Source organism: Hippichthys cyanospilos, chromosome 9, assembly GCF_059441005.1.
Source record: "Hippichthys cyanospilos isolate Australia breed blue-spotted pipefish chromosome 9, RoL_Hcya_1.0, whole genome shotgun sequence".
Taxonomy (NCBI): Eukaryota; Metazoa; Chordata; class Actinopteri; order Syngnathiformes; family Syngnathidae; genus Hippichthys; species Hippichthys cyanospilos.
In genome coordinates this window covers 13732273-13756938 of record NC_142377.1, presented here as the reverse complement: position 1 = coordinate 13756938, position 24666 = coordinate 13732273, and the positions used below count along the sequence as shown (strand labels likewise).

At 39.7% G+C, this 24666-nt stretch overlaps 3 protein-coding genes across 3 annotated transcripts; all 3 read left to right on the top strand.

Moving 5' to 3' along the window:
• The first annotated feature begins 1805 nt into the window (after positions 1 to 1805).
• Positions 1806 to 6361, top strand: fmoda (fibromodulin a). Its single transcript, XM_088423627.1, has 6 exons — positions 1806 to 1963; positions 2771 to 3144; positions 3856 to 3978; positions 4475 to 4615; positions 4688 to 4955; positions 5566 to 6361. Exons 2-6 carry the CDS (start codon positions 2800 to 2802, stop codon positions 5715 to 5717), a joined length of 1029 nt encoding a protein of 342 aa, XP_088279753.1. The 5' UTR covers positions 1806 to 1963; positions 2771 to 2799; the 3' UTR covers positions 5718 to 6361.
• Positions 6362 to 8100: 1739 nt separating this feature from the next.
• Positions 8101 to 12218, top strand: slc6a14 (solute carrier family 6 member 14). Its single transcript, XM_088423471.1, is given in 15 exon segments — positions 8101 to 8172; positions 8272 to 8416; positions 8494 to 8625; positions 9171 to 9332; positions 9489 to 9603; positions 9685 to 9817; positions 9981 to 10121; positions 10187 to 10322; positions 10440 to 10532; positions 10613 to 10738; positions 11048 to 11166; positions 11240 to 11339; positions 11414 to 11523; positions 11812 to 11979; positions 12057 to 12218. Coding segments are annotated over 15 exon segments (1914 nt in total).
• A 1251-nt stretch (positions 12219 to 13469) lies between these two features.
• On the top strand, positions 13470 to 20055 carry LOC148419009 (sodium- and chloride-dependent neutral and basic amino acid transporter B(0+)-like). The gene is made up of 15 exons (XM_088422788.1): positions 13470 to 13523; positions 14542 to 14689; positions 14764 to 14895; positions 15154 to 15315; positions 15651 to 15765; positions 15856 to 15988; positions 16344 to 16484; positions 16758 to 16893; positions 17024 to 17116; positions 17194 to 17319; positions 17415 to 17524; positions 17594 to 17693; positions 18331 to 18440; positions 18748 to 18915; positions 18992 to 20055. Exons 1-15 carry the CDS (start codon positions 13470 to 13472, stop codon positions 19142 to 19144), a joined length of 1881 nt encoding a protein of 626 aa, XP_088278914.1. The 3' UTR covers positions 19145 to 20055.
• The last annotated feature ends 4611 nt before the right edge of the window (positions 20056 to 24666 follow it).

The following is a 24666-nucleotide window of genomic DNA, read 5'->3' as shown; positions in this document are numbered from 1 at the left end:
CTTAAGCTGAGAAGAATGCCATCCATTTAAACCTCCTTGATTATGTGTGAAAAAGCCAGTGTGATGTAACGTCCATTCCATTTGTGTTTACAGACATCTGCTTTTCATTCTGTATGTGTGTGCCTGTTGTTTCCTGCACCCCAGGCCGGGTGCTGCTTCAAGTTGCTTTGCAAGTTTGATGTTATCTCAGATGGTCGCTGATTAGGATGAAATGGTGGCATGCGGTTAAGGTCGTACTTCCAAGATCGCTTCTGAAAGAAGCTTAATTTTTTGTTATGTCGCTTTCATTTGCATTTTTACTCCCTGCTAAGAGCAATGCTAATTTATCTGGAATTGAAGCTTCAACAACAAACTGTCTCAAATCATTTTTTTTCAGAGGCTCAAATATATAAGAAATAGAAATGATTGAAATGATTCTTTGAGGTATTTTCAACATCTGAATTGCATTATGGGGAGTGTTCCTGCACAAGTCTGAATGGCAAAAACATTAGGCAGTTATTAGCATGTTAACTGTGTATATTTGCAGCGGAAAGAAACAAAAGAAAAAGTATTGAGCAGTAAATAAATCAAGCAAGCCGCAGTGAAGTACAAATAAATTCCACCTCTAAAATTTGGGGTCAGATGTTCAAATGTGAACACGTTCAAATAGTTGTTTTTGTTTTGCTTTTACAAAGTGTCATTCAGCAAACTGTAGAAACGAGGTAGTAACATTCCTTTGGGTAAAGGACAAAAAGGAAAAGTGGACAAAAATCAGACGGTAAAAGATTGGCAGGAAGTGACCCACATTAAGTCCAGACAGACAACATGTGGGCAAGCTCACACATATGTTGATTTAACCCTTAAGGACCTGCTCAGCAGCACATGTGGACCTTTTAGATGATTTATTTTGTGCATGTTACGTTTGCTAGTGTGTACAGAACAATTTTTTGGGTGCTAGTCATTGAAAACGCAGGACAATCGTTTGTTTCATGTCAATACATCACACCATACGCAACATAGTTAACCTGCACTAATGAAAATATATAAGAAGTCATAATGTTAACATTATTATTATTATTGTCGTCACCATCATGATTATTGTTATATTATTTCCTGACCGATTCAAACCTAAGGTCAACTTTTTACGATAATTCGTATTTGCTTGGCTATTGTTTCTCTCATTCATGACTTTCAGTTTTCTCACAATTTGTCATTTTTCACCCTAAAATTGCCCATTCAATCCCAATGAGGATTTAAAAAAAAATTATTCCAATTTGAAATTCAAAATGAGTCACTTTACCTTGCGGTCAATTTTCAACATTCCCACAATTCCATTATGGCAAAAATGTCATAATTTCAAAAGAAAAGTCCAAAATTTAAATGATATTTCTCTTATAATTTCTACATTTCTTTTGGCCGTTTCCAACCATTTCATCTCTCTTTCCACATTATTCTGCAATATTCAACATTGTTCAGTTTATTTTGTTCAAATCCAAACACTCCATGTCATTCCACATTCTTGCATAATTTTTCATTCAGATTTCAGCATTTACGCGCAATTTCACCAGAAGTTGCCTCATCTCGCTGTTTGAAAAACACATTTGCGCCAGTAGTCCAGAAATCAGTGAAGGTACCCTCTTTCCCTATAAACCAGCTAATAGTGTGTAATGACATAAAGTGAACCCTTGAAATTGTAATAAAATGATCAGATTTAGATAATAGTCAAAGAAGCTCTCAGTGTTTACGCACTGGGAGAAAAATGATTTAAAATTAAGGTTTTTTTTCTTGTAGTGTGTGTTTTGCATGCGGGAAATGAGTTGCAGGAGGGTGGATGGTTGAGTGGAAGAAACCATCACACTGAGCAAAAAGGGGTGGAGACCTTGGCGTCTACTTTTTTTTTTTTGTGGTCTGTGTGCCCTCCAGTCTTGGGACCACTTGGACACAGCGAGGGACACACAGAGAAGAGGCCTGTATCGTAAAACAGGTAACGTGTGTAACTGTATCTGTGTGTGTCCATATGTGTGTGTGAGTGCATGCACATGTAAGAATGTGTCCGTCATTAAGTCTTTTTGGTCAATTAGAAAGGTATGAGGCATAATAGGAGCTCTATAAGCATGTGCAGATATGATCATACCAGCATTATTGTTTGCTCAGACATCGAGTTGATTATTGGATAATCCACTGAAAATTTGAACCACTTTTGAGGCCCAGCTACAAAGAGGTCATTGTAACCAGGTTTCCATTTCTCTTGCTGGCATTTTTTTTTTTTTTTTTTCATTTTCTCCTTGGATCCCCTGTGGATTAAGACTTGTAAGAATGTTGCTCCCTGCAGGCAAACCCTGTTCAAAACTGTGTGAGTGCCTGCACTTTTTTGTATTTGCTTGTTCAATGTCAGCGCAATTGTATTTGTTTTTTTGAGGTGAGCGGCATGGTGGAAGTCTGATTAGTGTGTCAGCCTCATATGCGAAAGGTTTGATTCCAGCTCCTTCCAGTGTAGAGTTTGCATGTTCTCCCCATGCCTGCATGTGTTTTCACCAGGACTTCCTCCCACATGCCCAAAAAACATTCATGGTAGATATGTTAGACACTCTAAATTGCCCTTTGGGCTTTTTGTGAGTGTGTTCATGTACGCGTGCCCTGCAAAGCTGCCAAGCAGCTGACGGTGTACTCTGCCTAAAGCATGAAGACACCTGGGATTGCGAAGACAAGAGAAAATGGATGCATGGACATTTGAGGTTTCAAACGCATCATAACTATAGAAATAAAAGTGATGATTTCTGTCCCCATTCAGGTTAAGGAGGGTTTTGTGTCAGTGGCACCATGGATCCGGTGATCATCCTCTTGTCTGTCCTGCTTGCACTCTCCCCCTGCAATGCACAAGATCCTTTTGCCTGGCTGTATAGCCGCCGAAGCTCCATCCAAATGGACACGGCAGGAGGCGAGTGCCCCCCGGAGTGCGACTGTCCCCCGACCTTTTCCATCGCCATGTACTGTGATGCACGGGGACTGACAGCCATGCCCAGCATCCCCTCCCGGATGAAATACTTGTACCTCCAAAACAACGCCATCACAGCCATATCCGACTCGGCGCTGGTCAACGCAACCAATCTGGTGTGGCTTATGATGCACCATAACCGACTCACGTCTGATGGCATCAGTGAGAAGGTAAATCACCGAAAGAAAAATTGGAAAAGCACTTTCGTTCCAAATGAGATTTATTTTAAAAAGCAAAAACTAACTTGCATTGAGAAAACCTGCTATATTGTAGTAAACAAAAACTAACAATGTAGCTAAAACCAGGGACGTAGCCAGAAAATTGTCTATGGAGTGTCACAATACCTCAATAAAGGTTGGCAGGCTTTCATGAAATAATATCATGTGAATTGAAATGTAAATATGCAGTTAATACAAGGGCATCAAGGGCCATGCGAATCTTGCATGCTTGTAAAAAATGGCAGAAAAATCACAAATATAAAACATGTCCCTGGCCACCATGTAGCGCCGCCCCTAACTAATACTAAAATGATAAAAACTAAGCTAACTGTGACTCATGTTTTTAAAACTACATATATTATTGTTAACAAAAACTAACTGAGCAACTGAAATTAGGGGTGTAGCCAGAAATGTTTCTATTGGGTGATCAGGGGATCACAACACCTCAGTGAATGGTGCCAATGTTTCATGAAATAATTATTATATAAAGTTAAATGCAAGTAAGGGTGTCTGGCAGGTGTCAAGGTTTAAGAATACTGCATACATGTAAAAAAAAATACAAAAAAAGTAGGAAAATCATAAATATCAAAAATTTCCCATATGTGTGGCCACAATGTAGCTAAAATTTCATGGTCATTTGCCAAAATGACCATATTGTTTTAGGCCTTTTCAAAGCTGGAACGACTGGAGCGTTTTTATTTACAACACAACAATTTGACAAGCATCCCCCGTAACCTCCCTCGCACCCTTCGAGACTTGAGGATCAACCATAACAACATTGAAAAGGTAAGATGGAAAGAAGGAAAGATATTCACGTGTGGGATTTCACAAACTAAATACTCAGTAATAATCAACGATGAAAGGCGCATGCAATGTCCATATGAAAGATTGACTCCCATTCTTTACTTTGAGTTGAATGTTGGTAAAAGCTATATTGTATGTGTTGAAACACTGCCATCTAATGGTCACATTTATCACTGCAGTGCTCAATCGGATTATATTAGGTAAGCATTAGTCAAGGGTGTCAGCTACCCGCCATAAAACGTATTTGATGAGAATTTTATGACGTATTATTGTTATTACTATTTAAAAAGATGAGATTTCTCGTCCATGGCACTGAAAGACTTAAGGTGGGTGGTGCCTCATTGGCGCTCCCTCTCTGCACGCCCCTGCTCTGACAAATCTCACGACACAGATGCCGTGCAGCCGTTTTCAATTTGCACCTTTTGTTGTTTTGACGTTGATCATTAGCAGACCTTCTCATAATGTATCTGTTACCTAGGTAACACCTTCGGACCTAGAGGGAATGGATAACCTCACAATCCTACATCTCCATGACAACGCTATCACAGACATGGGCGCATCACTCAAATCCCTGACGTCCCTCACGCTGTTGGACGTCAGCGGCAACAATTTGACCAAGGTGAGCGTGTTTTTTTATGTAGCAAATCAGTGCCATTGTATACATGCATTCTCCCCACGCTTTCCTTCCAAGATGCCAGAGGCTCTTCCTGAAAAACTGCACCAACTCTACCTGGACTCCAACTCCATTTCCACGCTGCCCGAGGGCTTCTTGGTCCCTTTAGCACAGCTGCAGTATCTGCGGATGGCCCACAACCATCTGACAGACAAGGGCATCCCGTCCGACATCTTTAATGTGACGGGCCTGGTGGAGCTGGACTTGAGCTTCAACCACCTGGAGAGAATCCCTCTGGTCAGCACCGCCCTGGAGCATCTCTATCTTCAAGCCAATCACATAAAAGGTAAAGCGGTAGCAGGCTTTTTGCACCACTTTTTTTATTTAATCACTTTTTAACTAATCCATTGTTGGAATTTGTCCTTTTTTGGGACTTTTAGTATCCAAAGTATATATACTATATATACTCAGTATACATATATATATATATATATATATATATACATATACATATACTTTACATATATATATATATTCAAAACTAAATTAGTTTTCACATACAATGAAGAGTTTCCTAAACAAATTTTGCAACTTGCTGTCATCTGGAAATGACATCACATGTGCAGAAGGCTCAGGTAATGACTAATCACAGCTCAGTTTGTGAATGTCACATGACCAACAGGTGAACCCTAATTGGTCATTACCTGAGCAATTGAACCCTGGTAATGTCATTTTCTGTTGATAGTAAGAGGGAATAACTACTAAACGGTGTTAACTTTGTATTATATAAGTTATGATATTAAAACAATTATTTTATATCAAATACCTTGACTTTATTTCATTTATCTGATTAAACTTTATCCATAAACATTAATGTTAAAAAATGCACTTCCAGCAAAACCAGTTCAAATCACTGAATGAGTAAACTGAGTTAGTAAGTTTGTGTTCCATTGCAGAGTTCACCTTGGGGAGTTTCTGCAGCATTGTAGACGTGAGCAACTTCTCCAAGCTGCAAACTCTGCGTCTGGATGGCAATGAGATCAGTGCACAGGACATCCCTTCAGATTCCTCACTCTGCCTGCGTTTGGCCTCCAGCATTGAAGTTTAAACGGGTACTCAACCCTTTCGTTAAACCCTAACCGTCAGAAATTTTGCTACACATTACTACTGCTGGGGGATTCTTTCAGTTCATTGAGGCGATTTTTTTTCTTTTATGTTTCACCGTGTAACAAAAACATAAGTCAAAAAGAAGATTGTTTTTAGAATTGTTAGGGACTTTTACTACTTATAACAAATCAGTCTCTTTTTTATCATGCATAAAAATAAGGTTGATATTATCTATTAGGATATTACAGCATTTTTGTTGCGCATGAAATGATTTTTATTGTTTTCTTATTCAATATTTTTTTACCAACGATACTGTGACTTTCCCTACTCCAGCTATTTTGATTATATTTGATCATTTTGTGGAATTAGGTAGCTGCATAATGCATGAAGGCGTGACAAGTGTGACAACTTCCTTCGTTCAGCTCGTGTTGACCTTGAAGGAAGAAAGTAGAGTTGCATTCATAAGATCATCTTTCATTAAATGACAATGCTTGATTTCGACAAGTGCACTCTTGGTGATAATTATCACCTTTTTTTTTTTACCCTTTGCATGAATATAGCATACAAAAATTCAACACATCTATGCCACTGTGTATTTTTTGTCTCTTCATCCATTAAACATACATTTATTGGGTACATACTAAATTGCAAGCAAATGATGAGTGTTTTTGAGGGAGATTGTAAAGATTTTTTGTTGGTTCGATTAATGAACTCTATGACACAAAGCTCCTCCCATGTGTTCTTGAGGTTAATAGATAAGATTCACACGTTTGGGGTCAATGTGGTGAAACGTGCTTTACAAGCATCGTAACAAAGGAAAGAGGCAAGCAGGACATTTGTGACAGATTGTAAAAACCTTTCAATTACGATTCAGTTGAAGGAATGTTGTGCTGATCTGAGCTGAGACGTAGGAGTGCAAAGCCCCTGTTCATTTAGATGACTGTCATCCGCAGATGAATCCAAGTGATGATGGATTGTAGCATCATCATAAATGACATCTGCGTGTTTATTTTTGTACAGTTTTCTACTCAATTCAGTCGAGAACATGTTGCACAATTGAAGTCACCTGACAGTGGTCATGAGACTGACGATAGCTGAAGCTGACTGGTTATATGTGTAGACTAGTATGAGATTCCATCAACTGGTTTAGTCCTTAGGGGAAATTTTGACCCAACTCGGGCTTTTTGATGTTTTTGATATGTGATATCAAAGGAGAAGTGTACAAAAAAATACTACAGGCTAAGATATTGCATAGATTGTCAAAACATGACAACTTAGTTTCAGCGTAGTTACAGCATAGTTACTTTTGCTTCTACCGCATTTTTACCATTTTTGTACACAAAGAAGGTGTAGCGCCCCCCCCCCCCCCCCCCCCCCCCCCCACCAAAAAAAAAAAATCTGTATATGTATGGTTAGGGCTGTGCCACAGAATATTTTAAGGGGTTAGTTGAAAGTAAATATATATTTGACAATGTTATGACTCTAGCAAAGTCAGCCCAAGTTGTGTGACAGATATTAAGGCCTACTGAAAAATCCCCGGACATCCAGGGGTGAATAAGAGCCCAATCGATTAATCGGTCTATTATGGCCCTTCAAAACATTATTCAAATTTAAATCATTCTAACTTTTTACATTTATCTATTCTATTTACAGCAAGTAACACAGGTGTGATTATTTTCTACACATGAAATCATAGCATGCAAGGTGCAACAATGTTTACTTAAATATATATCATGAAATTTGTTAATAAGCTCATTCTGTGAACCTGTCATGCAAACAAAGCACATCTTAATTTTTAAAAGCATTGCTTAGGTCAGGTATGGGCCATATAAGAGCCATATGCAGCCTTTTAGTCCGGCCTGCCAAACTTACAGTAATTGTAATTGTCAGCTCTAAAAAGAGAGAAAAAGAAGCTTAACTTTGTTCATTTAATTTTCAGTTAATGTACAAGTCATTTCAATAAATACTGTAGTTCAATACATGGGACTTGAATAACACTGTTGGAATGCTTTTGTGTAATAAAGTTAACCTGGAACCATTTACAGCAGTTTTAAACACGTACCACTGGTGTCATTATTTACTACGCATAAAATCACGCCATAAGCATTGACCTAAAAAGTCCTTATTGGTCGGGCCCTTGTCATAATAATGGTGGCCAGTCAGCTTCACATACGCGCAGAGATACTCAAACCAAGAGTACAGACATCTATTTGTCCCCAGTCAATGCCAAATACCAGAACACACACACACAACGGCAATTTCGGGATGGTCAGGTGAGTGCTTGTGATTGGTGGAGAAGCTCGCACTCCTCAACCTGGCGGAGCCTTTAAGAGAACCAGCCGAGAATGTTTTCCTAAGAAGACTTGGGGAAAACGCCAGAGGACATGAAGGAATACAACTGGAAGGATTTTGTTTTGCCAAACCCGGCTGTTGTTGACCAGGTACTCCCTCATTAAGTTAACAAGAAATATATAAACGCTCTTGTGTGTTTGATAATGTGTGGTGGAGCAGAGTGTCACATTTTGCATGTCTTTGTGACGTTTTGGATGATTCAGAACCCGCATGTGGACAAAGGCGATAAGAGTTCCGGTCGAGGGAACTGGGCCAGTAAAACGGAGTACATCCTTTCCACGATCGGCTACGCCGTCGGTCTGGGGAATATCTGGAGATTTCCGTACTTGGCCTACAAGAATGGAGGAGGCAGGTGTATCTCTGATGACATCCGTTGTGAGGTTGGGCAAAAAAAAAAGTATCATCCTTCTTTTTTTTTTGAGCAGGAGCCTTTCTTATTCCTTATTTTGTGATGTTGGTACTCGCTGGAATTCCTCTTTACTTCTTGGAAAGTGCATTGGGGCAATTCTGCAGCCAGGGCCCAATTCAGGTCTGGAGAGCCGTGCCGATACTACAGGGTAAGAACTAAACTCTCACGTCTGATTGAAGATTAACAATGGTTACTTGTTAGTCAGCCAAGCTTTTTTTTTTTCCTAATGACTCCCGCTCATTTGTTTTTCAAGGACTTGTGTCCATAAATCGGAAAACGTCTCCATTTATTTACTTGAACATAGAACTGCACCTAATGCTTATTTTGACATCCGGAAACATAATCAATGTTGGTGATTTTGATTTTTCTCCCTTGACAGTGTTACTAATTACAAATCATCCTACTATCCTGTGTACTCATAATTGTAAAAATAAAAAAGACAATAAAAAGAAGATACAATAAATCAAAATGTATTTATAATCAACTAAATCATAGGTCTTTAGATGAACCAAAAACGAATTTATGAAGTAAGTTCAAAACGAATTATTCATATTCTCCATCTTCAGTACAGAATTTGACTTCATGGGAATGTTTTCGCTAACCAAGCCAACAGGAAATTGTGCTTGAGGGGAAAAAACACAAAGCTGAAGATATAGTCAGACGAAAAATCCTTTGAACTGTTATCCTGTGTAGGTGTTGGTGTTTCCATGGTGACGGTGACCCTTATATTGTCCATCTACTACAATGCCATCATGGCCTACAGCCTGCACTACTTGTTTGCCTCCTTCCAGAATCCACTGCCATGGTCCCACTGCTTCGATTGGACCAATAGCAACTGCAGTGACTCTCCGAGAGGTACCTAGCACACACACACACACACACACACACACACACACACACACACACACACACACACACACACACACACATATATATATATATATATATATATATATATATATATATATATATATATATATATATATATATATATATTTATTTTTTCCCTAGTGTATTGCAACATGAGCGGCGTTTTAGTGGCTAACTGGAGCCAAGAGAACATGACTTGTCCTTCATCCGCCATGGTCTCAGTGCCGGTGCAAAGCCCCAGTGAGCAGTACTGGGAGTAAGAGACAACGTCCATCTTCAAATGTGTTTATGCCTATTGGTGAATGAGCTTGTAAAATAACTTCCTCATCATCCTCAGTCGCATGGCTCTGCAGAGATCCGGTAGCATCAACGAGACGGGTCCAGTCGTTTGGCACTTGGCTCTCTGTTTGCTCTTGAGCTCCATCCTGGTTGGTGCCGCACTCATCAAGGGCATCAAGTCATCAGGAAAAGTAAGTTAGCGTTGTGGAACCTTGAAAGGCACCTCCTGAAAACAAGTCAATCCTTGAGATGAATAATTGGGAGATAAGATGTAGCACGGTTTAGAGTTATTTGTCAAAATAAATAATCAAATAAAATAAATAATAAATTCACTTTTGACCTTTGACCCTTTAGGTTGTTTATTTCACTGCTACCTTCCCATACGCGGTGCTTGTGATTCTGCTGATCCGGGGACTGACACTGGAGGGCGCCAAAGATGGGATAGAATTCTATATCGGCTCGCAGTCCAACTTGACCAAACTGGGGGAGGCACAAGTATGGGCTCAAGTAACTGATTGATTTGCGCTTCTTCTCATCACAAGCGTCGCTTCGCGTTTTAGGTGTGGAAAGACGCTGCCACTCAGATCTTCTTCTCTCTGTCTATCGGTTGGGGCGGAGTCATGACACTTGCTTCCTACAGCAAATTCCACAACAACACATTGAAGGATTCGTTAACTGTGACATTGACTAATGCTGGTAGGAGAATGATGAACGTTGTTTTAGGGAAATTTATTAGGTACACCTGCATCCAGCCAATTCAAAATATGTTTAACTTCTACTTATTAATCTAGCTAAATTTTCTTTCTGTGCTAGGCACCAGTGTGCTGGCTGGTTTTGCCATATTTTCTATTCTGGGCCACATGGCTCATGTTTACAAAGTGCCTGTTGGGGAGGTGGTGAAAGAAGGCAAGTCACACATAATGACCACAAAGTAGTAAGTGGATGAAGATTTGATTGTAATATTTTGTCTTTGTGCTGTTGTGCAGGTTTTGGCTTGGCCTTCATCGCATATCCAGACGCTCTGTCCAAACTGCCCGTTTCCCCTCTCTGGTCCGTTTTGTTTTTTATCATGCTGCTGACTGTTGGTCTCGACTCCCAATTTGGAGCAGTAGGTGAGGTAACACTGTGACAGATGAAATAGCTCCCGCTATGATTCTGGACGTTCGTTCCTTCCTTCCTCCCTCCCACCCTTCTCGCTTTCCTTCCTTCCTTTGTGCCTTCCCTCTTCCGTCCTTGCATTTCATTCGTTCATTTGTTCCTTCCTTCCTTCCTCCTGCCATCCCTGCCTCCTTCTTCAGATTCATCCAACAATCCATCCATCCCTCCTTCCTTCTTTCCATCTATCCCTCCCTCTTTTCTTCTTTCCATTATCCATCCATCCATCCATCCATCCATCCATCACTGTTTTGTCTTCAATCTAGAGGTGATCACCACATGCCTGATTGACTCCTTCCCTAAAATCTTGACCTCCAAACATGCCACGTTGACCATATTGATCAGCGTATTTATCTACCTCCTTGGTCTACCTTGTGTCACGCAGGTACGTCTTCCAAACATGTTTCTCACTGGTGTATAAGTCTAGTTGCTCAATTTCGCAGTTTGTATGTATCTAGGCAGGAATATATTGGGTGACTCTTGTTGACCAGTTTGTTGCGAGTTGGGTCATGCTCATTTTGGCTCTCTTGGAGATCATCGGCTTCATCTACATCTATGGTAAATATGACAGTTGAAAGAAATGGAAAAAAAGTGTGTATTTGATGTGGTCCCGTTCTTTTTTTTTTCTCAAGGGGGAAACTGTTTTATTATGGATGCTGAGATGATGCTTGGCAAGAAGACTTGCAGTTTTTGGTTCTGGTGGAGAGCATGTTGGTTCTTCATCAGCCCCTGCGTCATAGTGGTAAATGTACAAAGCACGTACCTCATTTTCACGCCCTGAAAAAATGGACAGTTCACACACAAATCACTTGCAATACTTCAAGACAAATGAAGAGCTGAAAGCCTGGAGTTTAAACCAGGTGTATCATATTGTTACTTACTCTAGTCTGGCCCTCTGCAGATTTATAACGTGCCTCGCGCCAGACTTGGCCTGGTCAAGAAAACCAATTCCTCACAATGTGATTCATTGAGTACATCAGATTGTGGCTATAGTTAGTTTCTTAACTCGCATTACCGCTTCATTTTAAAGGTGGTCCTGATCTGGTCCCTGCTGACTTTCATACCCCCCACCTATGGAAAAGTCCAGTACCCAGCTTGGGCTCTGGCTCTGGGATGGTGCATTGAAGCATTTATCCTTTCTTGGATTCCATTCATTGCGTTTTATAAGCTGATAAGAGCACAGGGAACACTGTGGGAGGTGTGTGTGCATACACTGCTTGATAGTCTTTCTATCTTCTTTCCATTATCCTGCTGTCTGATTTTGTTTTTTCACAGCGTGTGAAGTCACTGTGTTCTGCCTCAGAACATTGGCATCCCTATCTGGATGCTCATCGTGGTGATCGGTACTCAGAGGAACTCTGCAGGCGCAGGAAAAGGCCCAGCAACCTTACCGGGACAGAACCAAGTGTAAATATTATCTCCAGCTCATGGTTCTGATGGGTTTTTCAGGAGGTGTTTCAAGCTAGCACACAGCTGTCAGACTCAGTCCAGACACGCCACATCATGGCCCGTTAGCTCAAAAACATGTGCGTCTAATTCATTTGCCAACAAAATACCAAAAACATTGAAATTGCAAAGCGCCTTAACTTTTAATAACTTTTTAAATAAACAATTTATGGTTTCAAAACTGGGTATTCATCAATTTGTTGTGTAAATATAAATGAATAAAAGTGACCGTGTGGTTTCTCAGTCATAACTTTCCTGTAGAACCGAGTACTGTACGTAAATCTGAACTTGCACGTGTGAGTGGTTGAGATCTACTGTCATCTAGTGGCCAGTTACAACCAAATGCTTACAACTAGCAAAACAAACCCTTGTCCCACACATGCGTGGATTGATCCTAGATAAATGCGATTTCCCTTTTTTTTTTTTTTTTTTTTTTTTTTTTTTTTAAGCATTCCTTCATTTGTCGGTCAGTGGGCAACGAATGACAAGAATGCTAAAGTCAAATGTTTTTTGTTTTCTTTTTTAAATATGACAGGAATGCTAAAGTATTTTTTTTTTACAAAAAATATTCTATCTATTCCTAAATATCCTAAACACAGTATTATGATTGCTATTGTGTTCGTGAACATATTCTATCTATTCCTAAATATTCTAAACACAGTATTATGATTGTTATTGTGTTTGTGAACATGAATTAAGCAGGACATTAGGCATCTCAGGGTGCAGCCATTTTTGCCGTTTCTGTCAACTGAAAACGACATCAGAGTCCTGACACAAACAACTTGTGGCAGGTATCAAGGGGGCTTAGAACTGGATGCATGTAAACTTTGAAGAAATGGCCTGAAAGTTAACCACAGGCAACAAGGGGTCGCCCTGAAAACACAGCATGAGCTCCACGCCACACAGCAGGGCCAAACTATACTAACTTAACAGTTGGAAAAGAAAAAAAAAAGCCTAAGGCCAGCAGGTTACTCTTTGCTTAGGATAAACTACAAAAGCTGACTTTCAGCTGCTGTATGTAACTCCATGTAATTTTGAGACTCACCTGACTTGACTACATCAGACAGGTTTTGTGATGGAACGGCTACAGCAACAGTGTGCAGTGACTATGAGGAGGAGCGGCGGAATTTACTAGATCGTCTGTGTATGGGATCATGAAAACGAATTTTTGGGGCTGACTGACTATGAATTGACAAACTTCAGTTTGACTTTTCACCAACAGGCAGCAACTGCTCCGACGACATGGGGAACTGCAGCATTAACCCTCCCAAGGATGCGGCCATTATAACAGATCAGGTCTGACATCCTTTTAGAACATCATTAGCACAGTCAAGAGATTTAAAAAAATAAGATTAATTCATTAAAGGGACAATTTGTAATATTTAGACAGACACAAAAAGTTCAATAACTTGTAAATAAATGTTTTTCATCAAACATAAATGCTTTAATGTATAATCATGGGTCTAGTAATCGTCATTTATATTACATGGGAGGTTGAGGCTGCCATGTTTCCTTTAGCTACGGAAAGCGAGGAGGAAAACATTCGCCAATATAACTCAAATCACATTTTGAAGGTTAGTTTATGGTTTGTATGCCAATTGCAAATAAAAGAAGGAAGTGGGGGGGGGGGATACACTTTAAACACTTAACTAATTAGTAAAATTGGTCATTTGACTAAATAAGAACATCAAATCAAGTACTGCGGCAAACTACAATCACAACAAAAACCTCTTCAAAGGTGGAAATAAAAAAATTGCATTATCCTTGTAAACTTTTACATTTTTATTTCAGCATTTGTATTGGATTGTTAAATGAGAATTGACATGGTTTTCAGTGTACCTATTGGATAGGAAAACTGTTTCAGACTAATAAACTTTAAAACAACCCGTGGGGCTTTCATTTTAAAGTTGATAAACATTTGCACAGTTCTTTTAGCTCCCCTGGCTATTAAAACATATGACTGTTAAAATACTGTCTATAGATCATAGTCTTCTTTTCATGCTTCACAGACAAAGCAAACGATGAATTTAGTCACCCATATTTGGGAAGTAAAGAAATGACAAGCCCTAGACTAGAATGTCATCAATAAAAATGATACTCCAAAGTAAAATAATATTACAGTTGCTGCTTTTCATCTACTTAAAAACCTTTACAAGTTACATGGCTACCCCACTACAGTTTTTTTTTGTATGTTTCTTAATTAATGAAATAATTTATTACTGCGCTAATATATGGCTCCTGTTATGCATAGGTAAGCATCTCCTTCAACAGATACAGGCAAGTATACATGAAACGTTACATTATTTTTATGCAGGATCCTCCTGTGGTTGATGTCAGTGAAGAAAATCCAGAACGTGGTAACTGGACCAACAAGACGGAATACTTTCTCTCTTTGACGGGTTACGCTGTTGGTTTGGGAAATATATGGAGATTTCCATATTTAACCTACAAACATGGCGGGGGTAAAAATAAAAATATCCTCACCAGACATATTTTGATGTATAGATGATGACATTTGCTTATTTGTTTTGAGCAGGTGCCTTTGTTATTGCCTATTTGGCTATGTTGGCTCTGTTTGGGATTCCTCTTTACTTCCTGGAAAGCGCCGTCGGTCAGTTCTCCAGCCAAGGTGCAGTTAACATATGGAGAGCGGTGCCACTACTTCAGGGTGAGCCGATCACTCAATTGGCCTGGCCATACATACTTTGCATATTCTTTGCGGGTACTTTTAACATTCCTAAAAAGGAAAGCCAAGCCTTCCTATGTCTTTTTTTCCCCCTATAAAAAATGTTTCAAAATGTTTACTTTTTTTTTTTTTTAAATTGATGCATGATTCCTGTTTTGTTAGGTGCCACGTTTTATATTTTCGCAACACTCATGTTTTATTGCCCGCTACTGCATACTGAGCATTCTGACGTATCTGCAGGCGTCGGCGTTGGAATGGTCTTTGTAACCAGTCTGATGGCAATATACTACAACGTCATTGTGGCCTATGGCTTGTTCTACCTGTTTGCCTCCTTCCAGTCTCCTCTGCCATGGTCCACGTGCCAAAATTGGGCTGATAAAAACTGCAGCGACTTACCTTTAGGTGCTCTACAATATTCTTACCTGAATATCATGAGATATTTAAAAAACAAAAATGTTAGCGTCAATATTATGAATAGTTTTTTCTTGAATAACTTTAAGCATTTACTTTCACCTCATCAACCTTCAATATCTTAGATTGCAAAAGCCGTTTCAAAATACTTCATGTTGTAAAAGTCAGCTGAGGTCAAAATTGGTTCATTTGGGTCCTATGAACTCATTACAACTTCCATTTATTTCTCTTCGCTAATAATTGTGATTGCTTTGCTGGGACACTGTTTTTTATCAGTGCTTCCCAGGGGGAAAAAAACAATTGACTCGTCATCTCTTCTCCTCTAGTATATTGCAATATAAGTGGTGTTTTGGTGGCCAACTGGACTCAGGACAACAGAACCTGTGCTTCATCTGACGAGATAAAACTTGAAGCGCGGAGCGGAAGTGAGCAGTACTGGGAGTAAGGATGTTCCCATAATCGCCTTCAGACATGTTTGCAAACGCTTGTTGATATCTCTGTAAATGAGACGTGCCTCCCCCCCTACCTCAGCCGCGTGGCACTGCAAAGATCCGGCAATATCGAGCAGACCGGTCCAATAGTTTGGCACTTGGCTCTGTGCTTGCTGCTGAGTTCCATCCTTGTTGCTGCAGCTCTCATCAAAGGAATCAAATCATCAGGAAAAGTAAGTTATGGTCATATTTCGTTTGTGCACGGAAAACATCAGGTGAGAAAACAAATTGCATTGTGATAGCAAGCAACTGTGTGAGAGATATCTCTCTCTCTCTCTCTCTCTCTCTCTCTCTCTCTCTCTATATATATATATATATATATATATATATAGAGAGAGAGAGAGAGAGAGAGAGAGAAATAGCTATAGATAGATAGATAGATAGATAGATAGATAGATAGATAGATAGATAGATAGATAGATAGATAGATAGATAGATAGATAGATAGATAGATAGATAGATAGATAGATAGATAGATAGATAGATAGATTCATCTCTGTTGCTCATTTTTACACTGTGTTTCTCCAGGTTATGTATTTCACATCTCTGTTCCCGTATGTGGTGCTTGTGATCCTTCTGATCAGAGGCGCGACACTCGAGGGAGCCAGACATGGGATAGGCTTCTACATCGGGGCTCAATCCAACCTCACAAAATTGACAGAGGCAGAGGTGAGAATTCGCACATTTATCGTCACGAGGTCACAAGGGAATGGCAACACTAGTTTAAATGTTCACTTCTCCAGTGGTTCATCAGAAAAGTCGAAAAAAGGTCACAGAACAGTGAAGGCTAAATTGAAGTTCCAAAAATCTATTGAGCAAACTGAAAAACTCACAAGCTATGCATAGTGATTAAGCTTTCACTACAAGTCAGTTAAACATTGAGAAGACAAGGATGCTTGACACCCTCTCTGCAACTATTTTAGTACTGTATTGTGTTTCTAGGTCTGGAAGGACGCTGCAACCCAGACTGCATTTTCTTTGTCGATTGCTAATGGGGGGCTTATGACTCTGACTTCTTACGGCAAGTTCCACAACAACATGTTCCTCGACTCCGTGGCCATATGCATCATCAACCATGGTGGGGCAACACACAGTGGCGATGAAACGGGGTCGCTAGGGTTGAAAATAAGGAGTAACCTTTAAATTCACTTTAAATGAGGCATATTTTTATTTGTCTATTCGGTGTGTCAATTTGAATCCCATTCCAGCATCAAGTATTTTAGCAGGCTTCGCCATCTTTTCCATTGTGGGTCACGTGTCCTACGTTTACCAAGTTCCTATTGGGGAAGTGGTGAAAGACGGTCAGACACCTGATAATATCATTCATTGAAAATGTCAAACCATACCAAGTTTAACGCAATTACCCGTCTTTGCGCAGGATTCGGCCTGGCATTCATCGTTTACGCAGAAGCGCTGACCAAGCTTCCCATTTCTCCCCTTTGGTCAGTCCTCTTCTTTTTCATGATTTCCATTGTTGGCCTTGACAGTCAGTTCACATATTTAGGTGAGGTCATCGTTCATTTGGGCAGATGTTGTCATGTTATTGAAACGTTACCACCAAGCATTTTCGTCGCTATTTCCTATGCTGTCTTTTACCAGAGGTGGTGTCTACCAGCTTCAATGATGCCTTCCCTAAATTTGAACGGGCATATATAAGCCTTACTTGTTCCTGTATCACCTTCATTTTAGGCCTACCATTAGTCACAAAGGTGGGTAGGTGGTTGACCTCTGTTAAGTGTTATTGCAATGTTCACGCCCAGTGTGTGTTTGTGCACTAGGCGGGAATATACTGGGTGACTCTAATGGATGCGTTCGTTGCAGCCTGGGTACTGATTGTTTTGGCTCTGCTGGAGATCATTGGCTTCTGCTACATCTACGGTAAATTTCACTGGAATTGGAACATTTCTAAAAGCTCATAATGCAAGGACACTCAATGCGTCAATCATGGTCGAACAGTCGATCACTAAGTTAGTATTGGTTGATCGTATGACTGCCATAAAAAAAAAAAAAAAAACGTCAGAAAGCCCCCAAATTAATCTTTATACAAACAATGTACATTATAAATGTTGAGTTTTACCTATACAAATACAATTGAAAGTTAAGTATGTCAAATAATACTCCTTCCCCCCTCCACACCTAAAAAAGCCCTAAAATGTTTGGGCATCCCTTTTTCTAACATCTTTCTCTAACAATCCACAGCCATATACTGTTTGAACACTGAAAATCTCCGAATAATTTTGAATGAGGTACAAACAAAAATGTAAAAAACTTTTTACCACTTTCTTCAATCATTTCTAGACAAAAATGAGCCATTAAATGCAAATTAATACAACGTTACGAATGTAAATAAGAATTTTGTTCTCTATCTGTTTTATTTGACTGAATAAAGCTCACATAAGAGAACAAAATAAAACTTAAAACGGTAGGCAGGCATGGAGGATTTACAGTTTAACTACAGACATTCTTAATCTCTGTTGTTTTCAGTCATGTGTGTGTTTGCGTGTGTGTATTGCAGGGATGAACCGATTAATTGAGGACATTGAGATGATGCTCGGGAAAAAGAGCTTCTGGTTTTGGCTGTGGTGGAGAGCATGTTGGTTCATTATCAGCCCATGTATCCTCTTGGTGAATACAACCTCAACATTTCCTTTTCAATTTTAGATCATAACACATACGCTTGATGTAGCTTTGGGGATTATTGACACTTCTTTTTTCAGACAGAATAGAATTAAATTGGGCACAGAAAAGAGCCTTTAATGTTATTGATGAGAGGTTTTTTTTAATCTACATTTGTGTAGATGTTCCACAGGGTTTAAACAAACTGCTCCAAGGAGTACTGTCAGGTTATATTATATAACTGTAGGAAGTACTGTAGGAAAAGTTTCAGCTATCCTGCCATAGAAATGTAAAGAGAGGCTAACCTGTTATCCAGGCCATCTTGGTGTGGTCTCTGAAGTCATTTCAGCCCCCCAGCTATGGAGGAGTCAAACTCCCAGCTTGGGCAGTAGCTCTAGGATGGTGCATCGCTGCTCTCCCACTCGTATGGATCCCCATCATCGCCGTTTCAAAGTTGAGCAGAGCCGAAGGAAACATTTGGAAGGTGTTTGGGAAACGTTTTTCACTAAAAGGCAGAGTCGGGGTCGTGACCTCTTCATAATGCAAACTTTTCCTTGCAGCGCCTTAAGTCACTGTGCTCCCCATCGGATGATTGGCACCCTTTTCTGGACGTCCATCGAGGAGAGCGCTACGCAGAGGAAGCCTGCCGAAACGGAGAACTAAGAGCGGCAGAAAACGAGCTCATGGCGATACCAGCTTTCAATAATTTGTGACTACGTGGAAAAGTACTATTTATTCTTTTTGAACTTGAAAACTTTCCTTTCAAAATAATGTTGCTTGGGCTTTGATAGCTTTTTTTTGCCATTATAACAGGGGCAAATACACTGTAACTGTCGAAACGCTACAGTCTGAGGTGTTAAAAAAAACATGCAAACACAAAAATGCAAACATCTATCAAAACATAACAAAAAATGTGCAAAAAGAAAAAAGGTGCAAACAAAAAAGCACAGTTTGGGGCTTCAGTCTGCCCCTTCAACTCTTTGAGAATCTCTTTTATACCGTATGCCTACAGTTAGATAGATGGCTAAGGCACGGGATTCAATGCCTTAAAAAAAGAAAAGAAAAAAAAACGGAAAAAATGTGGTAATCGAGGTGTACTGCTAAGAGCTTCGTTGCGGTATGTCGTTAGCGAATTAACACAAAACAAATGCAACAAAAGTATGCTTTTGGTACATCTTGATATCTGTTTTTTTTGTTGTTTTTTTTAACCCTACTGATAGAAACAGCGCACATATCGACAGGAAGGTATAAAAATATCCAGTGGTTCTATATCACATCGATGATGAAATTACTAGTGAAAATATATGAGAATTGAGGTAAAGCGATTCAGATTGTGTTGTGTGTTTGTAGCTGTTTTAATTTTGGTGTGTGTGTGTGTTTTTGTACTTTTTTTGCCACTTGTTATGTTGTAAGTTTGCTTCCATTTTGTTTTGTCTTCACATTAAAAAAAAAACAAAAAACATCATCCTGTTGCAGTTCCGTGTAACGCCAAATGTGAGCGGCATAAGCATAAAGCAAGCAAATGACTCAAGAGTTTCAAGATTGCAGCTCATACTCATGTCTATATGTACAGTTGTTTTATCATCATTTCATCAGATAACATGTTGCGAAATAAAATAATAAAAATCAACTTCCGCATCTTTTTCCTTTTGATTAACACTACATATGCAGTCACAGAATCATCTCAAACATTTATTTGAACCTTGCCAATATCATAAAAGCTGCACATTTACATAAATGTTCTGCTGCAATAATTACAGTATACTCAACTTACTGAAGCACTTAGCAAACTCTCTCTGTCACATTCACCATGGCAACCGCGCACTGCCAACCTGCAGATAAACATAGACCTGTTGCCCCCACCCACGCAACAGACACGCACTCCGAATGTCTCTGAAATGATCCAATTAAAGAAGACCGGACCTTTTTGCGGAGATGGGGCATAAGGTCACTGAGCGACAATGCGATCATTTGCTAGAGGAAAATGATTGAAAGAGAAATACTGTATATACTTTGGGGAAAAGAAAGTGGCTGCCTGTGATGCCACCATTTCATAAAGATGAGCAAAGCATGCGCGCGCTAGCCGTTTCTACTTATCTGCGTTCCCTCTGCCGCTCCCTTCTGAGCCGCCACCCCCTCCCACAAACTGCAGGCTCTTTTCACATCCTGTTGTTATTAGATACCGCCAGGCTTGTCACCATGGCAGCAAATTCCCAATCTGCTGCCCCCATGTAAGCGTAAATTACTTGTGGGCGGGTGGTCGTCCTTCAGCCCATACTTGAAGTCCACTATGAGGAGAGCCACCTCAGTTGGGGGGGGGGGGGGGGGTATCATGACTGCCATTTACAGGAACTCTATCAGTTTGCGTTGGGAGTGATTTTGGGATCAAGGGACACAAACAGTGATCTTTGTATTTGTTTCACAGTTTGAATGCATTCTTAATGTTAGATAACTGGAGTACGATTAGTAAGAATGTCTTTAATATCAATGGAAAAAGGACCAGTGATGGAAGTAAAAATTGTTGGCAGGATTCTCAAGTTTATCACATTTTTGGCTTGATTCTCAGAATTTTGAATATTTCATCTTGAAAGGGAGACTTCTACGCAAGATGAATAGGGCCAAGAAGAAAAAAAAAGATTGACAGGATTCTCACGAATACCACAGAATTCAAACTTTGTCGGAATTCTTACTTTTAAACCAGTTATACAATGTTTATCATTATCATTTATAGTCAATGGGGTGAGAGCTTTGCAAAAAATCACTGAGAAGAAATAATTCTGACTTTGGTCCTTATTATACTCTGAAAACTCTGAAAACAGTCAGAATTCTGACTAAAATGAGAATAAAATTGACGGTCAAGTGAGAATTCTAAGAATGAATTGAGAATTCTTAATCCGGTCAAGAAACAATCGTGAGAATAAAGTCAGATTCCTGGATTTACGGAGAGAATTCTGGGAATAAAGTGAGAATTCTGAAAGAAAGTTAGAATCACCCCTTTTTTGTCCACAAGCCCTAATTCAATGAAATGAAATTCCTTGTAACTATACTGCGCTAATGCCTTAGCTTTGTGGCCCCATTTGTATTATTGCAGTTGCAAATGCTGATGTAATTTGGGGAGCACTGTCTTTAATTCAGCATGATGCAGAACCCCTGCTATGATGCGAAGTGCTTGGAGATATCTGTTCTGCTGACTGCGGACAGCATCGTATAACAGTTTGAATGCAGCGTTAGCATTAGATTCTGGTGGAATAAAAACAACAGCAATAAGTACAGCCGTAAAGTCCAGAAGTAGATAAAAGGGCCTGTGTTCCAGCGATATGAACGTCTGCTCTTTTAGAGGCCACTTTGTCCAATAGTCCACGCAATGAGATTCAATAGAAGTGATGGGGCAAAAATTACATTGCAAAGACACCATTTTGATTGATACTGATGGACTGAGTTGGAGCCTATAACAGTTGACTTTGAGCAGGGAGTGGGATCGACCCTGGATTGGGCACTGACCGATAAGCCAAGGTCACTTACTCGGAAAGAAACTATCTTTCCGAGTCTAGTTTCCGAGTCTAGTTTTCTAAGTTCTGGTTAGGTTTGATTTTTTTGTGTATATTTGTGTCCTATTTGCTTCTGCGTCCAATCATCATTGTCACGTGACACAAACGCCAAAGCAGGCTGGAGCGGACCACGAACCTCCGGAGGAAAATGGATTGCCCAATTTTTGATCACAACACAGGCTATGCATAGCATTTTTGAAACAACATTGGACTTCTCGCTGTATCTTGCTGCTTTGATACATGAGCATACATTTTACAGATGAACCATTAATGATGTCATCACTTTGTAGGAGAGGAAATGAATATACACGAAGACTAAAAAAACGGGGGGCCGATCCAGCATGAACGCTACGAAGGTAAAATGCAGCAAGCAGCGAGTTTTTTTTCCCCTCCGATAAAAGCACAACAACCCCTCGGTGTTGCTATGACGACCTCCTCTCTTTCGCTTCCTTTCAGCAAGCCACCACTTATCCTTGCTGCCTTTCAGTCAGCAGGACATGTGGGTGTGTGCAAGTTTTCGTGTGCTGGCTCTGTCATGAATCCGGCAAATGAAGAGAAGCGCATTAGAGAAGCAAGCTGGACTTTGGTGCACACACACACACACACACACACACACACCCACGCACACACACGCACACACACACATAATGCCATGAAGAGAAAGATCAGCCCTAAAGCAACACAAATATTTTTGTACGTCAACCTTATTTGACTCACTTGTTGGGCCTCTTGAATTTGTTGTTTCTGTTCCTCTGCCTCCTTTTTGTGTAATTGCTTTCTCCCATCCACTCAGGTGCTCTACAAGAAAATTTGTGTCAGTAAACGCGAGCAAAGAAAAAAGGGTAAATCTCTAAGAGGAAAAAACAACAGCTGAATTTCATTTCATGACACACAATCAAATCCAAACACACACTTGTCAAAAAGCCCATAAAATAGAATTCTCAACAAAACTGTAAATGCAGATGAGATCATTATGACATGGACAACACCTGCGAAAGATCAAATTAAAAAAAGAAGCTTTCATTGTGGCTCCAGTGTTTTTTGTTACCATTCCAGAAGCTATATTTCTCTTCTTCATCATTTAATTAGCACTCTAAGTGCTGAATAAAAAATGTATGGCCGCAAGCAGTTTTCGCAGCTGGCTGCATCATTGGACTCTTGTTGCTATCCACATCATTTCAAACTGTCTGAACACGCTTGATAATGTTTATCGCATTAATCAAATGGAACATTCATTTCATTTTGTTGTTCAGTTTACTGCAACAATGAATGAAAGAGAAAAGGGCACTTCATCACACACTGAAGCTTTATTTTTAATTAGAAGACGCTTGTGTCTGGCAGGATTTTAGTTTCTCACATGGAAGGATATCAAAATTGACTTGAAATAGGAAAACACCACATTAAGCGATAACAAAAATATACACAAAGAAAAGAAACACTTTTTGGTACAACCCTAATATATATACATACAGGAGTACATGGCTGGCAGTTATTCTGCCAACACAATTTTTTTTCAGACGAGCATTTCTCATTTTCGGTTTTAACCAACACATTTTCATTTCAGTGCATCCTTAGTTTCAAGGTTTTAAATTATTTATTGTAGATTTCTTGTATTTCCATGACAAAAGCTTTGGTGTTTGCTGCAAGCATTTGCCCCCTTTGTACCTTTTTTTCATTTGCAAAAGCAGCTGAAAATGACACAGTTGTGTTATTGAGAGCAAAGCAAAAGGTGCATTTCTATTAGTATATTAGGAAAAACAGCTGAGGCGCTCTTCAGGATGGAGCCAAGAGGAGTCTACAGTAATGATATTCTGTAAGCATTCATTTCGGTATTGATTCATTTGTGTGAAAATATTGATAAATCTTCTTGATGGAGTGTCAGCTTGGTTCTGAAGTGTCACAGTGAAACAAAGTGCCACTTTACAGCACAAAGCTGACATTTTCTGACAACCCAAATTTACAGTTGCAAATTGTCAAGCCGTGGTATTTATATCAACCGGGTACATTGCCATTGTGGAATATGGATGAACAAAGATGCTGGTTGTGCTTGTTGCTTAGCATGCGATTGCCTTTTTCATTTCCCATAGATTTTTTTTTTAAGAATTTTCTCAAAAGTATAATGGTACCAGTTAAGTGTAGGCACGTCTGTATCGCATTTTTTGCACCTGAGTCTGACTTTGACAATGGCTTCAGCCTTCTGCCCTCATTGGTCAATGTCACACCAGGGGCCAATCGCGAGCTGATTGACAGATTGCCCGGCCAGTCTTCTTCATGAAGCTCACACACGTGAGTGACGACTTGAACACACGGTAGAAGGAGAGGGAGAAGAAGAACGACGAAAGAAAACGTTTGGCAAGATGTTACTTAGACTGCTTTTGTAATAAAATGAGATTTCAAGTGAAAACTCTGCTTGTTATCATGTTTGGTCAGCTACAGGCTCCACACTAGTTCTTTCTCCAAAAGCAACTCCTGCCCTCCGTGGGATGGAAAAGGGAAGGGATGACAGTACAGCTACTGTATTGTATAATGGTGTGTTATTTGAGATTGAAGTAAACACTGTATGTTTGTTTACTGCAGTATTTTTTGTTTAAAACACTGTATGTAAAGTACAAATAACTTTCACATTTAAAGAATTCTGGTACCCACATGCACGTGAATGAAAATTCCTGGAGGGTGGAGGGGGTGAG

Coding starts and splice junctions, on each gene's coding strand:
- fmoda (XM_088423627.1), top strand. CDS start 2,800: ATGGATCCGGTGATCATCCTCTTGTCTGTCCTGCTTGCACTCTCCCCC. Junction 3,979..4,474: donor ACCATAACAACATTGAAAAG/GTAAGATGGAAA, acceptor TCTGTTACCTAG/GTAACACCTTCGGACCTAGA. Junction 4,616..4,687: donor GCGGCAACAATTTGACCAAG/GTGAGCGTGTTT, acceptor TTTCCTTCCAAG/ATGCCAGAGGCTCTTCCTGA.
- LOC148419009 (XM_088422788.1), top strand. CDS start 13,470: ATGGGGAACTGCAGCATTAACCCTCCCAAGGATGCGGCCATTATAACA. Junction 14,896..15,153: donor AGCGGTGCCACTACTTCAGG/GTGAGCCGATCA, acceptor ACGTATCTGCAG/GCGTCGGCGTTGGAATGGTC. Junction 17,525..17,593: donor GCCTACCATTAGTCACAAAG/GTGGGTAGGTGG, acceptor TTTGTGCACTAG/GCGGGAATATACTGGGTGAC.